A 13,554-nucleotide genomic window follows, 5' to 3' on the forward strand; every position below is an offset into this window, starting at 1 on the left:
ATGATTACTTTCACTGATTTGTGGGAGAACAGCATGTCTAAGTCTATGATCTAATTGAAGCTTCTATCTATACTCGCTCCAACTGGTTCAGGGTGACTGGGAAAGACTGATAAAGGTGCCAATACATAAAGGGCCTCGAAGCATGAAGCTGCGTGGACATTGAAATGGCCATCAAGTCAGTAATGTACAAATGTTTTTTACTGGCAGGAGAGTCCTGCACAATCATCTATGTCATCTGTGCGCCGAATCATGCGTGCACAGAAATAATTTTTCTATTAAAGGCTGGGCATCCAGAAGCACCTTATCTATCTCCCAGCAGAGCTAAGATCCAAGCTTATCATTAAACAAAATATCTCTGAGCTTACCCTTTCTACATGCACCTTTTCCAGCTCGCTCATCTTCTGATTTCATTTTATAGGATGGAGAATTATAAATCTTTGGTTGTTAAATACCAGATTTCATGCTGTCTGTACTTCGAGTTGATAAGACACTAGGACTGGATGAGTTGCATTCAAGGGAACAGAGGGAACTGAACGTGGAAATTGTGGAGACATCCTTGAACTTGAGGGTGGTGCCTGAGGACTGGAGAATTGCAAATGTCATGCCTTTGTTCAAAAAGAATAACTAGTAATTATAGGCCATCAGTTTAACTTCAGTAGTGGAGAAATTTCTAGAAACAATCATTCTGGACAAAATTTAGAGTTACGTGGATGAATATGGGTCAATTAAAGAAATCCTTCCTGATGAAGGGCTCTGGCCCGAAACGTCGAATTTCCTGTTCCTTGGATGCTGCCTAACCTGCTGTGCTTTAACCAGCAACACATTTTCAACTGTGATCTCCAGCATCTGCAGACCTCACTTTTTACTCAATTAAAGAAATGCATAATTTCTTATGGGAAATTCATGCTTAACTAATTTGCTGGAGTGTTTTGAAGCAGTAATGGAGCTGGTTAATGTGGGCAATACTGTTAAGGTGTTGTACATAGACTTTCAAAAGTCATTCAATGAATGGCACACAACAGATTTGTGAAAAGACTTGTAGTTCACAGAATAAAAGGGACAGTTGCAGTATGGAAGTGAAATTGGCTGTGTGACAGGAAACAAAAAGTAATTGTGAAAGGGTATTACTCATCTGAAGCAAGGTCTACTGGAATTCCCCATGGATCAGTGTTTGAATCCTTGCTTTTCCTGGGTTGCCTTTTGAGAATATATTGAACAGGACAGGGCTGGACTTTTTTCAACTTGAGTTTAGAAGAGTGAGGGGTAACTTGATTGAAATGTGTAGGATCGTGAATTGTTGACAAGGCAGATCCGGAAAAGGTGTCCTTCTTGTTGGACAGGCCAGAACTAAGAGGCACTGTTTTGAAATTTGGAGTCTACTTTTCAGGAGAGGGATGAGGAGATTATTTTTTCTTTCAAAGATTTTGTGGAACTTTGGAACTCTTGAATTCAGAAGGTGGTGGGAATGTGGTCACTAAATATTTTCAAATAAGAATAGATAGCTTCTTACTGGAATCAGTGTTAACATTCTGATTCCAGTAACCCTTCTTTGGAGCAGGAATCATTGGACTTGAAACATTAACTCTGTTTCTCTTCACAGATAACTGCTAGACCTTCTGAATTTCTCAAATTTATTTTGTCTGTTTCAGGTCTCCAGCATCCACAGTTTTTTATTTTATTATTATGTTTAGCTTGTGAAGCAAAGGATCAAAGGTTATTTGGGGTGTAGACGTGAATGTGGAATTGGAAACATAAACAGGTTAGCCGTGATGTTATTGAATGGCAGAGCAGGCTTGATGGGCTGAATGGTCTACTTCACATATTTCATATGTTTGTATATATTTTCTTAGGCTTGGGTGTACAAGATACAATTTTAAAATTCTGCAAAACATGGAATCAGTGTGAACTGTGAAGAGGATAGCACAGCACTTCAATATTTTAACCTTGGACAAGTTGGCAGTCCGGATGGACAAATGGATGATGAAGTTCAATGCAGAGAAATAGTAGGAAGAATATGGAGAGACAAAATAAATATAAAGTGGGTGCGAGAGCAGAGGGATCTGGGTGTATATGTGCACATTATTGAAGATGGCTGAACAGGACAGGTTGAAAAAGTATATAGTATTCTGGCTTTTATTAATAAGGGCAGAGATAATCATGAGGGGCATGGATAGGATAAATAGACAATTTTTTTTCCTGGGGTGGGGGAGATAAGAACTAGACAGCATAGGTTTAGGGTGAGAGGGGAGAGACATAAAAGGGACCTAAGGGGCAACTTTTTCACACAGAGGGTGGTGCATGCATGGAATGAGCTGCCAGAGGAAGTGGTGGAGGCTGGTACAATTGCAGCATTTAAAAGGCATCTGGATAGGTCCATGAATAGGGAGCATTTAGAGGGATATGGGCCAAGTACTGGCAAATGGGACTAAATTGGATATCCGGTCGGCATGGATGGATTGGACCGAAGGATCTGTTTCCATGCTGTACATCTCTATGACTCTGAGTGAGGATGTTACGCTGAATTATAAATGTTAGCCTTCATTTGGGGTACTGACTTCAGTTTTTGGCACCACACTTTAGAAAGAATGTGAAAGCATTGGAGAGGATGGAGAAACGATTCATGAAAATTGTTCCAAGATTGAGAAACTTCAGTTATGAAGATAGATTGGAAAAGTTAGAACTGTTTTTTCCTCAGCATTGAGAGGCTGTGATTAATTGATTAATTAATTGTCATGTGCATTTGTTACAGATACAGTGAAAAGCATTGTATGATGTCGCTGCTCTCTGGCACCATCTTAAAATACACAAATAGCCCATATATAGAGATTAAAGGCATAAAAAGTTAAATGCTCAACATTACCATCCTTCTTAAGTGCTTAGCCATGGGACCCAGATCCAGGCTCATCCACCCCAGTGGAGGTATTCAAAATCATAGAGTCTGCTCAGACAAGATATGGATAAACTGTTTCTACTCATTAAGGAATTGAACATAATGGCACAGATTTAAAGTAAATGGCAAAAGAGGGAAAATGACATGATGGAATACTTTTCAGCAGCAAGCAGTTAAAGTATAGAATGCAATGCTAGATAGTGGGTTCAGGCACAGTAAATAAAAGCATTCAAAAAAGTAACTACTGCATACGGTTATCTGAAAAGGGAGTATGTGCAGGGGTACAAGGCCAGAGAATGGCACAGTGATCTTTTGGAGACCTGGTAAGCTGAATGACCTGCTTCTGTGCTGCAACAATTCCGTGAAAAATCCACTAACTGTGGTACCGTCCAATAATCTCTCTAAACTACCTATTTCACCCAGGCTAGTGCTTTGTGAGCATGTGCTGGAAAGGATAAGGGCAAGTGATGGTGCTTCTTGGGAATGATGACTTCTTTTCATCAATGCAATTATCTGCACTGAGTATTTTTCAATAGTCTGGTAATATGACGGTAAGCCAGCAAATTATTAGTGGCAATTAAAATGGAATAGATAAGGGAAAATACTGGGCCGCTTGGCGGTCTCCAAATATTGTCTTCTCACTGCCAACTCCTCCATTCGTCTGGCCTTTAAATTCAAAATTTGGAAAGCAGCTGTTAAGGTCTCCCTCCGATATCTGACCCCTTTTCAATTTCCTAAGGTGTACTAACTCTTCCTTGTTTCTGGTCTGCCAGAACATTTAGTCGCTAGATGGTGCTGAGAAAAACCATTGCTCGTTCGTTTTTCGGAGCCAAACTTAGTTGCAAAATATCAGCTTTTCATGGCAATTGAAGAAAAATGTCCTTTCACTAACTTCTATCTGCGATTTAAGTTGCGACCACTCGTACATTTATGTGAAAAGAAGCGTATGAAATTACACATGGTTGTTTTTTCACTAAAAATATACCCTGTATGTTCAGATCAGTTATTTTTCCCCAGGCTGGTGAATGAAATAATTGTTGCATTTGAAATTAACGCATCAAACCCACGGTGTTAAACCTACCTAAATACAAATGATAGTTGGCAGTGAAACGTGTACCACGCTGACAGTGTCCGTCATTATTCCTGTAATGTAAAGACAGTGTTCATATTTACACTGCAGTTTCAAACTTGTGATATATTTCAATCATTACAGCGAAAGCTTTTGTCTTTAAAAGTTTCTGTTAAAAGTTCCCGCTTCGCAATCATCATTGCAAAGCAAAACCGGACGGATTGACGTTATTTAAAATCGGTGAGTAATCCGGTAATGACTTTGCAATTTTTTGAGGAAACGGTTGGTACTGATTGGAAATCAGGTTGAGAATCTGGTTCGTGGGGGGAAGGGGGAATGTGGTTTCACTGCAATCCAAAATTGCTTATTTAAACAGAAACTCTTACGAAATGGGGGGGGGGGTGAGATGAGAAAGATTGCATTTGTGTAAGGACATGAAAGATAAATGTGAAAGTTGCTTTCCTCTCTCCTTTTCCCGCCAACGCCGAGCCTCTCTGCCTGGGTCTGATTTCCGCGCAAACACCGTCCCGGCGGCAGGGAGCGAAATCGAAATACCCGCGAACAGCCAGGCGGGCCGCCGATTGGCCGATGGGCGACATAACATCACAAAGGTGGGGGGCGGCACCCGCCGCTGCTGATTGGGCGCTCGGGATTCCGCGCCAAATTCTGAACAGGATTTGAGGAGCCAGCCGGCGCGCGCCCCGGACAGTCTCCGAGGAGATCTCTGCAGGAACCTGCTCAGCTCAGCCCAGCCCAGCCCAGCCCAGCCCAGCCCAGCCCAGCCCAGCCCAGCCAGCAGACCCAGGGTCGGGATTAACTTCTGTTTTATTTTAGTTTCTTAAGGGTTCCCTCTTCCGCACAATCCGTCAGCGATCCAGAGAGTTTATTTTGCAACGAGAATAAATCTGCCCACCCAGCCAGACAAAGATGTTGTCCGTCCGCACACCCCTCGCTACCAGAAACGAGAATGTGGTCTCTGCTCAGATGAGCAAAGTCTGTTTGAAGGAGGACAAGGAGAACACGGTGAGCTCTTTTGAAAGTTCGCTCACTTTCTGGAAGTGAGACTCTCTAAGGGGGGTTTGACTGATCATTGTGCGTCTCTCTCTCTCTCTCTGCTTCTTGCAGCCGCCTTCTTTGAGCAGCGCTCGGATCTTGGCCAGCAAGACCGCCCGCAAGATTCTGCTGGACGCCGATGTCTCAGTAAGTTTGTCATCTTTGTGCGGGTAAGCCTTGAAATGTAAAGCTTAACGCAAAAAAAAATAAAGCCCTGTCGTCCTGTCCAACCCACCCCACCCAGCTTTGTGTAACTAAAGTAGTTACATTCTGGCGCCAAATAAATGGCTCTACGCCCCTAGAACGAGTTTACTTTTCTTTCCTGAAGGATCAATAGCTTTTTTTTTGGTGAACTGGACTTAATATAAATATATGAAATACATATATTAAAATTCTCCAAGTTTTAACACTTTTTTTTTCCATTTCTTTATGAAGAAGTAACTAACAAAATGTTTCGCCACTGGAATGGGAAATTGTGACTAGACTTGTGAATGCTCTGTAACTTTTTAAACACTTATTTCCAGCTGAAATCTGAACCATCGGATCACTCGAATTTAAACGACGAGCCTTTACTGAAAGAGAATCCGCGCCGTTTTGTTATCTTTCCCATACAATACCACGACATCTGGCGAATGTATAAAAAAGCAGAAGCATCTTTTTGGACAGCAGAAGAGGTGAGTTTCTAGTTTAAAGTCTCCATTCACTAGACCCTGCCTCTGCACGCTATTTTCTTCAGTTTCACCACCAGATCTATTCACTGAATCCCTATCTGCTCACGAAATATTTTTAGTTCCCAGTTCCACCGCCCTCAGGGTTTTTTTTCTTTGTGGTTAGGCAACTCGTTGGGAGAAGCTATCCCGAATGGGCCATCCTCTCAGAAATGTGAAAACTTTTATACTAAGAGATCACTGAGCGGTGTACTAGCAGCCCTTGTTATAAAAACAAGGCTTCCCGCTTTTGTTATCCATGCCCAGTCTCTTTGTGACTCCTGACTCATTGCTTTTAACTGTCCTACAGGCGCATGGCTAGGGTGTACACTGAATTCTGACATTGCCCACGTCAAAGGGTGACTATCAAAAAAGTGAATCTGTATGCTGTTGCCCCCTTTATTTTTTGTAACAGTGTAGTTACATAGGAATGTAGAAGTTAGGAGCAGGAGGAGCCCCTGTAGGCCTTCTCTGCCATTCATTATGAACACTGGTGAGCCTAATCCTGCTTTGTCCCCATAGCCTTTGATCCCATTCACCCCGAGTGCTATGTCTAGATGCCTATTGAATGTATTCAATGTTTTGGCATCAACTACTTGCTGTGGTAATGAACTCCACAGGCTCACCACTTCAGGGGGGGTAGAAGAAATGTCTCCTCATCTTTGTCCTATCTCCTCGGATGCTGCCTGAACTGCTGTGTTCTTCCAGCGCCACTAATCCAGAATCCGTTCTAAATAGTCTACCCCTAACCCTCAGACTGACCCCTGGTTCTGGACCCACACATCATCGGAACATCTTCCCTGCATCTACCCTATATAGTAATGGAGATGTACAGCATGGAAGCAGATCCTTCGGTCCAACTTGTCCATGCTGACCAGATATCCTAACCTAATCTAGTCCCATTTGCCAACACTTGGCCCATATCCCTCTAAACCCTTCCTAATCATACACCCATCCGGATGCCTTTGTAAATGTTGTAATTTTACCAGTCTCCACCACTTCGTTTGGCAGCTCGTTCCATACACTCACTACCCTCTGTGAAAAGGTTACCCCATGGGTCCATTTTAAATTTTTCCCCTGTCACTCACTCTAAACCTATGCCCTCTAGTTCTGGACTCCCAAACCCCAAGGGAAAGACCTTGTCTGTTTACCACATCCTGTTAGAATTTAAGCCTCGAAGATCCTCCCTCATTCGTCTGAACTCCAATGAAAGCAATCCTGACTTAGTCGATCTCTTCATATGTATGTTCTGCCAATCCTGGAATTGGTCTGGTAAACCTTTTGCTGAATCATCATTGTACTTCCTCCTTTCACCCTCTGGATGTGCTGTCCTGTTGCCCTCCTTCCAGTGCCAACCCCTACAGTACTTTGCTTTTTCATTATACAGTTACCCTCTCCCTGCCTTTCCCAATCCATGTACTGGGAGATGATCTCCATCCATCTAGAGAATCCATACAGTGTGGAAAGAGGCCATTTGGCCTAACCAGTCACACTGACCCTGCAAACAGCATTCCACCCCACCCGTAATGCCATGCTTCCCACAGCTAATGAACCTAACCTACTCCGAACACTATGGGCAATTTAGCATAGCCAATCCCTCTAACCTGCATATCTTTGGACTGTGGGAGAAAGTTGGAGCGCTAGGTAGAAACCCAAGCAGATACAGGTTGAAAATGAAATTCAACGCAGATGGTTGCCCAAGGCTGGAATCGAACCCTGCTCCCTGGTGCTGTGAGGCAACAGCTGCCGTGCCATCGGTGCCTACCTTTTTCTGATTGTCCGATCACTTAAGCCATGATCTTTATCATGGGTGCTTGCAATACCATGTACTTGGCTGACCAGTGATGAAGCACTCTAATCTAACCTCTTTGTAATATTTTGGGCTCGATTCAAATAGAAGTGTTAACTACTGTTGTGTGAATGTACTAATGCTTGTAAATTGTGCTAATAGGTTGACCTCTCAAAAGATCTCCAACACTGGGATTCCCTGAAATCTGAAGAGAAACACTTCATTTCTTATGTCCTGGCATTCTTTGCAGCAAGTGATGGCATTGTAAATGAAAACTTGGTAATTTTTTTTCTTTTTGATTTTTGGAATTTCTTTGGTGGGGTAGTAGACATCTTCATTTGAGTTATGCATTGGTGCTCATGATGTTATGTAATGTCAATAGGTGGAACGTTTCAGTCAAGAAGTGCAAGTAACCGAAGCTCGTTGTTTCTATGGATTCCAAATTGCAATGGAAAATATTCACTCCGAAATGTACAGTCTTCTTATTGATACATACATCAAGGATCCTAAGGAGAGGTAACTGGATTCTTTGGGGTTCAAGGCACCCTAGATTTTCAGCCATTGTTAAGCTGTATTTTTGAACATGTTCATTGTGTTTCTTCCTAGGGAGTATCTGTTCAATGCAATTGAAACTTTACCTTGTGTGAAAAAGAAGGCTGACTGGGCACTGCATTGGATTGGTGACCGTCAAGCAACATTTGGTAAGGACAGTGAATGTATGTAGAGGAGAAATGGGTTATTTTCCCCTGTAAGATTGTTTTGCCATTCAACATCTTGCAACATTTATTGCTGATCACAACAGGTGCCTATTATGGTTAGCTACCTATCTAATAGGTGAATGGCACTTCCAATCAGTTGAAATGACGAAAGAATGGCACTTCCAGCCCTTTGTAACCATCACAGAATTGTACATGTTTCTTTTCCATTGAATACAACTAACATCTTTATTTAGTCGCAACTGATACTTTTCTTTCTCACTGGGACAAATCTTTCAAATATTTAAATATCTCTTTAAAAGTGGTGTCAAAGCCATTGCTTTCTACCATAAGATGTAGGGGCAGAAGTAGGCCACTTAGCCCATCAAATCTGCTGTCACATTCCACAATATCTCGCTTGATCTGATTTTAAACCTCTGCTCCACATTATTGCCCTTTTCCTTTTTTTTAACATAAAGGTGTACTGTGTGGAAGCAGGCCATTGGCTCATCAAGTTTACACTGAATCTCCAAAGAATCCCACCACAACACACTCCTACATTTCCCATGGCAATCCACCTACATATTTGGTCTGTGGGAGGAAGCCCACGTAAACTTGTGGAGAACGTGCAAAATCCACACAGTTGCCTAAGGCTAGAATTGAACCAGAGTCACTAGCGCTGTGTGTCAGCAGTGCTAACCACTAAGCCACCATGCCACTCCCTTTCATTCCCTTCCTGGTTAAAAATCATCTCCACCTTGACTACTCTTGCCTCCAATTTCTGCAGACTTGTTAGATGAAGAATTACATAGATTACTACCCTCATGATATTCCTCTATTTTAAGAATGGGAGGCTGCTTGCATATTATGCCCTTTGTTCTAGATTTCTCCCACTACAAGGTATAGCCACCTCTGCATCTACCCTATTAAGTCCTAAGAATCTTTGTATCAATATGTTTCCTTCATTATTGGCTTTATTATGTAGTGACCTACTTGACATCTCTTGTCTTAAGACAATTCATCCATATCTGAGATTAGCCTAGAAACTTCTCTGGACTGCCAATGTCAGAATGCCTATCTTTCGGTAAGGGATCAAACCTTGACCCTGTATTGTACTTGTCTGATTAGTACTTTGATATAATTTTGGCATACTTTCCTACTTTTCCACATAATTCATTTGCCATTGCACACTGGCTTCAGCCTGTATTCCTCTTGACTGTTTGTTTGTATCATGCTCATCACTTGGCTTCTTGTCTATTTTTGTCATCCACAGACTTTGATTTGTTTCAGTTATTAATAGATTGTAAATAACTGTGGCCTCAGTGCTAATCCCTTTGGCTTTATCAATACCTTTTATTGGAAGCCAGACTGTAGTGCAATTGCAGGTTCCACTAATTCTGCTGTGCTTCTTAACATTGCAGGAATTCAACTTAGCTGAATAGTTTCCTCCTCTTATAGAATGCTGACTCTTGTATGTATTTCTCAATGTTTTGTTGTAGCACTGGTTACAATAGACTGGAATGTTTGTTTTTCAATGAACTGTTAATCTCACCAGCCTATAGTCACTAGTTATGGTCTCCCTCTTGTGTTGGGAAGTTGACTGTTTTCCAATCCTGGAATTTATCCAGAATTTAAAGATTCCTGGAAGATTACTACCCCTTTATCATAGATTGCAGCTATTTGGTCCCAGGGACATATTGATCTTTTGTTTGTCTGGTGCATTTTCTCTTAGAGATGGTTATTATATTTATTGCCTTCTACCCCTTGATTTTTTTGGAATGCTATTAGATTCCTTTACTGTGAAGTCTGAGGCAATTGCTGAAAAATCATGGCTCCCCATTATTTCCCCAACATCATTGCAGAAGGGGCATTGTTACCTGGATTCTACTCCATTAATCTTTTGGCATTTGGGAGATCATTTGTATTTGACAATTGTTCTAGCCTTTGGCTGGAATTTAGCAATGCAGTAACCTTGTTTGTGAATCGGTATTTTAAAACTGGGATCTATTAGGTTTGATCATTGCATAATGGTTGGTTCACACATGAACATTTGAATCCACTTATTTTTTGGCAGGAGAGCGAGTAGTAGCATTTGCTGCTGTTGAAGGAATATTTTTCTCTGGCTCCTTTGCTGCTATTTTTTGGTTGAAGAAACGAGGATTAATGCCAGGGCTAACATTCTCCAATGAGCTGATCAGCAGAGATGAGGTATGGTATCTCAACTGGTTGTCAATTACATGCATTTGATCTTTGCATTTTGGATTTGATTAACTTAATCCATGGATGGATAAGCTTGATTTTAGACCACATGTTGGCGCAACATTGAGGGCCAAAAGGCCAGTATTGTGCTGTAATGTTCTATGTTTCATAGTCATTAGAGATGTACAGCATGGAAGCAGACCCTTTAGTCCAACCCATCCATGCCAACCAGATATTCCAACCCAATCTAGTCCCACCTGCCAGCACCTGGCTCATATCCCTCCAAATCCTTCCCATTCATATACCCTTCCAAATGCCTTACTGAAGTCCATATAGATCACATCTACCAATCTGCCCTGATCAATCTTCTTTGTTTCTACTTATAAAACCTCAATCAAGTTTGAGACATGAGTTCCTGTGCACAAAGCCATGTTATCTATCACTAATCAGTGCTTGCCTTTCCAATTACGTATACATCCTGTCCCTCAGGATTCCCTCCAACAACCTGCCCACCACCAATATCAGGCTCACTGGTCTATAGTTCCCTGGCCTGTCCTTACCACCCTTCTTAAACAGTCCTTGAAGCACAACTTAAAACTACTTCCACTGGTGAAAATGTTGTTAATTGTGACCCTTAGATTAGGCAAATGCTACTTTTTTTTGGCTTTTCTGGAAAGCATCATCCTTAGGACAGGTTGCTGCTTATTTTATTTTACTACTTGACCATTATATTTTTAGCCATCTGCCTGTTCTTTACTACAAACTTGGGTGGGACAGTGGCTCAGTGGTTAGCACTGCTGCCTCATAGCACCAGGGTGTCAGGTTCAATTCTAGCCTTGCGTGACTGTGCAAACTTCACACAGACATTCTGCATGTGTTTGCTTTGGTTTTTTCCCCCCACAGTTCAAAGATGTACAGCTTAGGTGAATTGGCCATGCTAAATTGTCCATAGTGTTAGCTGCATTAGTCAGAGGTAAATGGGTCTCGGTGGGTTATTCTTTGGAGGGTTGGTGTGGGCTTGTTGGGCTGAAGGTTCTGTTTCTGTGCTGTAGGAAATCTAACCTAATTAAAACCATCTATACATTTTCTGTACAAATGAAATGAAAAGCTTGCACTTGGCATCTTAAGCTGTTGGCAGGTCACATGGTTATCTCTACATCCTATCGTCTGCTTGCAGTTTTGGAAATAAATACATCCAGTTGTTTAAGTGAATTTTGTGTCTGATCACCCATTATATCCGAGAATGTTGTCCCTCTTGAAGTGAAGAGTTGAATATTTGAACATTAAATCTGATTTCGTTAGTTTATGCTGTCAGTTTTGTGTGATAACTATACATATTGCTCTCAATATAGATCTTCTAATTCTGTTATTTCATTTGCTCTAATATTCTAGGGTCTGCATTGTGATTTTGCCTGTCTTATGTTCAAGCACTTGGTACACAAACCTTCAGAAGAAAGGGTACGGTCAGTCATTCAGGATGCTGTCCAAATTGAGCAGGTAATTTCTGTCTTTGATCCCTTCCATTGCAAGATATAATTTCTTTCAGGTTTTATGGAAAGAAAAATAATACCTAGTTATCTGTCTAGTTCCAGTTTAAATCCTGTATCACCAAAGAGTCTCAAATTGGGCTAGAGGTGAGCTTTAGCACACAGTGGAGATAGACACAGGTTACAAATGACATTGTTTAAAGACAGTGGCTTGTCATTGTCAGAATAGAGCATACAAAATCAGAATAAGTGGTGACTCAGTGCATATGTGTGGTCAAGAAGTACTTCACTTGCTCTGCTTTGAATTGCCCTGTTTCTCCAGCTCTCTCAGTAACTCCCTGTCACTGCTCCTGATGAGTCTGAGCAAACATGAAGGCTGATTTGTTTTTTTCCTCTGGCCACACCCAGCTTGCTTGTTAGCAAGCACTCAACTAGCTTACCATGCCTTCTTCTCCTTCCCTCACTTTGGAGAAGTAACATGTTGCATCCTACCATGTCTCCTAGCCCTGTACACTTAAGTGTATAGAGTTATAACTTGTAGCTGTAATATGTGAGTGAAGTTCAACATTCTGTAGAAGGAACATTTGGGGTGGTGGGAGAAGGTGCTAATGTGAAAGATTTAAATGTGAAATGTCTTTTCAGGAATTTCTGACAGAATCTTTACCAGTGAACCTGATTGGGATGAACTGCATCTTAATGAAACGTTACATTGAGTTTGTAGCTGACAGACTGATGTTGGAACTGGGTTTTCAGAAGGTATGTTGCGACCAGACTAAATCTATAAAAATGCCAAGTTCACTGAATTTAAACTAATGACTTTGTTTTTCCTTTGTAGATCTACAAAGTGGAGAATCCATTTGACTTTATGGAGAATATCTCATTGGAGGGCAAAACCAACTTTTTTGAAAAGCGAGTTGGCGAGTACCAGAGAATGGGTGTGATGGCTAATACAGCTGATAATTCATTCACACTAGATGCAGACTTTTAAATGGACCTAAAGAATTGCATGTGTCTGCAAAACTAGATGGAATGAACTTTACTTGAGTTTATAGTCCCACATGTCATTGACTGGATTGGATACTGGTCTGTATGATCTCCATTTCAATTAGAATTGCACATTCTTTTAACAGGTTTCAAGAAGATAGGGAGGTGATTGCATTACCTCTGAACATTTTAATCGTGAAATTGCACGGTTTACTGTCAACTACATTGCACCAGCATTTTAAGGCAATATATTTTGATTGATTCAACTGTTTCAGCGAGCATTTTTTTGTTTCAGACATTTGTTATAGTTTAATGTACATATTTTAATGAAAATGCACTTTCTAAATAAAATTCAAACTTTTTTTGTACTCTAGTGCCTTGCTTCATGACCAGTTTTATAGCACCTGGTAGGGTTTTAGATTCATGTGAATAGCACAATAGAAACGGGTACTTTTAAGAATAACATGGTAATGCATGGAAGATATTAGGACAGATCTAAAATAGTTGGAATCCACCATTTGACACTTCTACCATTAAGTTGGCTCATGGCTGGCATGCCTCCATCTCCTTCCTACACTCAAATTTCTCCCTTCTCTCCGTACTTGATCTATTGACCTCTATCTTGACTATTCAAAACTTGAGTGTCCCCTATTCTCAAATGCAAATGTATCAATTTGCTGT

General features: G+C 41.1%; 1 protein-coding gene across 1 annotated transcript; it reads left to right on the forward strand.

Moving 5' to 3' along the window:
• Positions 1 to 4,650: 4,650 nt before the first annotated feature.
• LOC132807804 (ribonucleoside-diphosphate reductase subunit M2) lies at positions 4,651 to 13,246 on the forward strand. The gene is made up of 10 exons (XM_060821805.1): positions 4,651 to 4,982; positions 5,085 to 5,159; positions 5,537 to 5,686; positions 7,671 to 7,787; positions 7,891 to 8,024; positions 8,115 to 8,209; positions 10,278 to 10,411; positions 11,795 to 11,899; positions 12,532 to 12,645; positions 12,725 to 13,246. The coding sequence occupies exons 1-10, from the start codon at positions 4,887 to 4,889 to the stop codon at positions 12,875 to 12,877; spliced, it is 1,173 nt and encodes a 390-aa protein (XP_060677788.1). The 5' UTR covers positions 4,651 to 4,886; the 3' UTR covers positions 12,878 to 13,246.
• Positions 13,247 to 13,554: the final 308 nt, after the last annotated feature.

The sequence above is a fragment of the Hemiscyllium ocellatum genome, chromosome 3 (genome assembly GCF_020745735.1).
Source record: "Hemiscyllium ocellatum isolate sHemOce1 chromosome 3, sHemOce1.pat.X.cur, whole genome shotgun sequence".
Lineage (NCBI taxonomy): Eukaryota > Metazoa > Chordata > Chondrichthyes > Orectolobiformes > Hemiscylliidae > Hemiscyllium > Hemiscyllium ocellatum.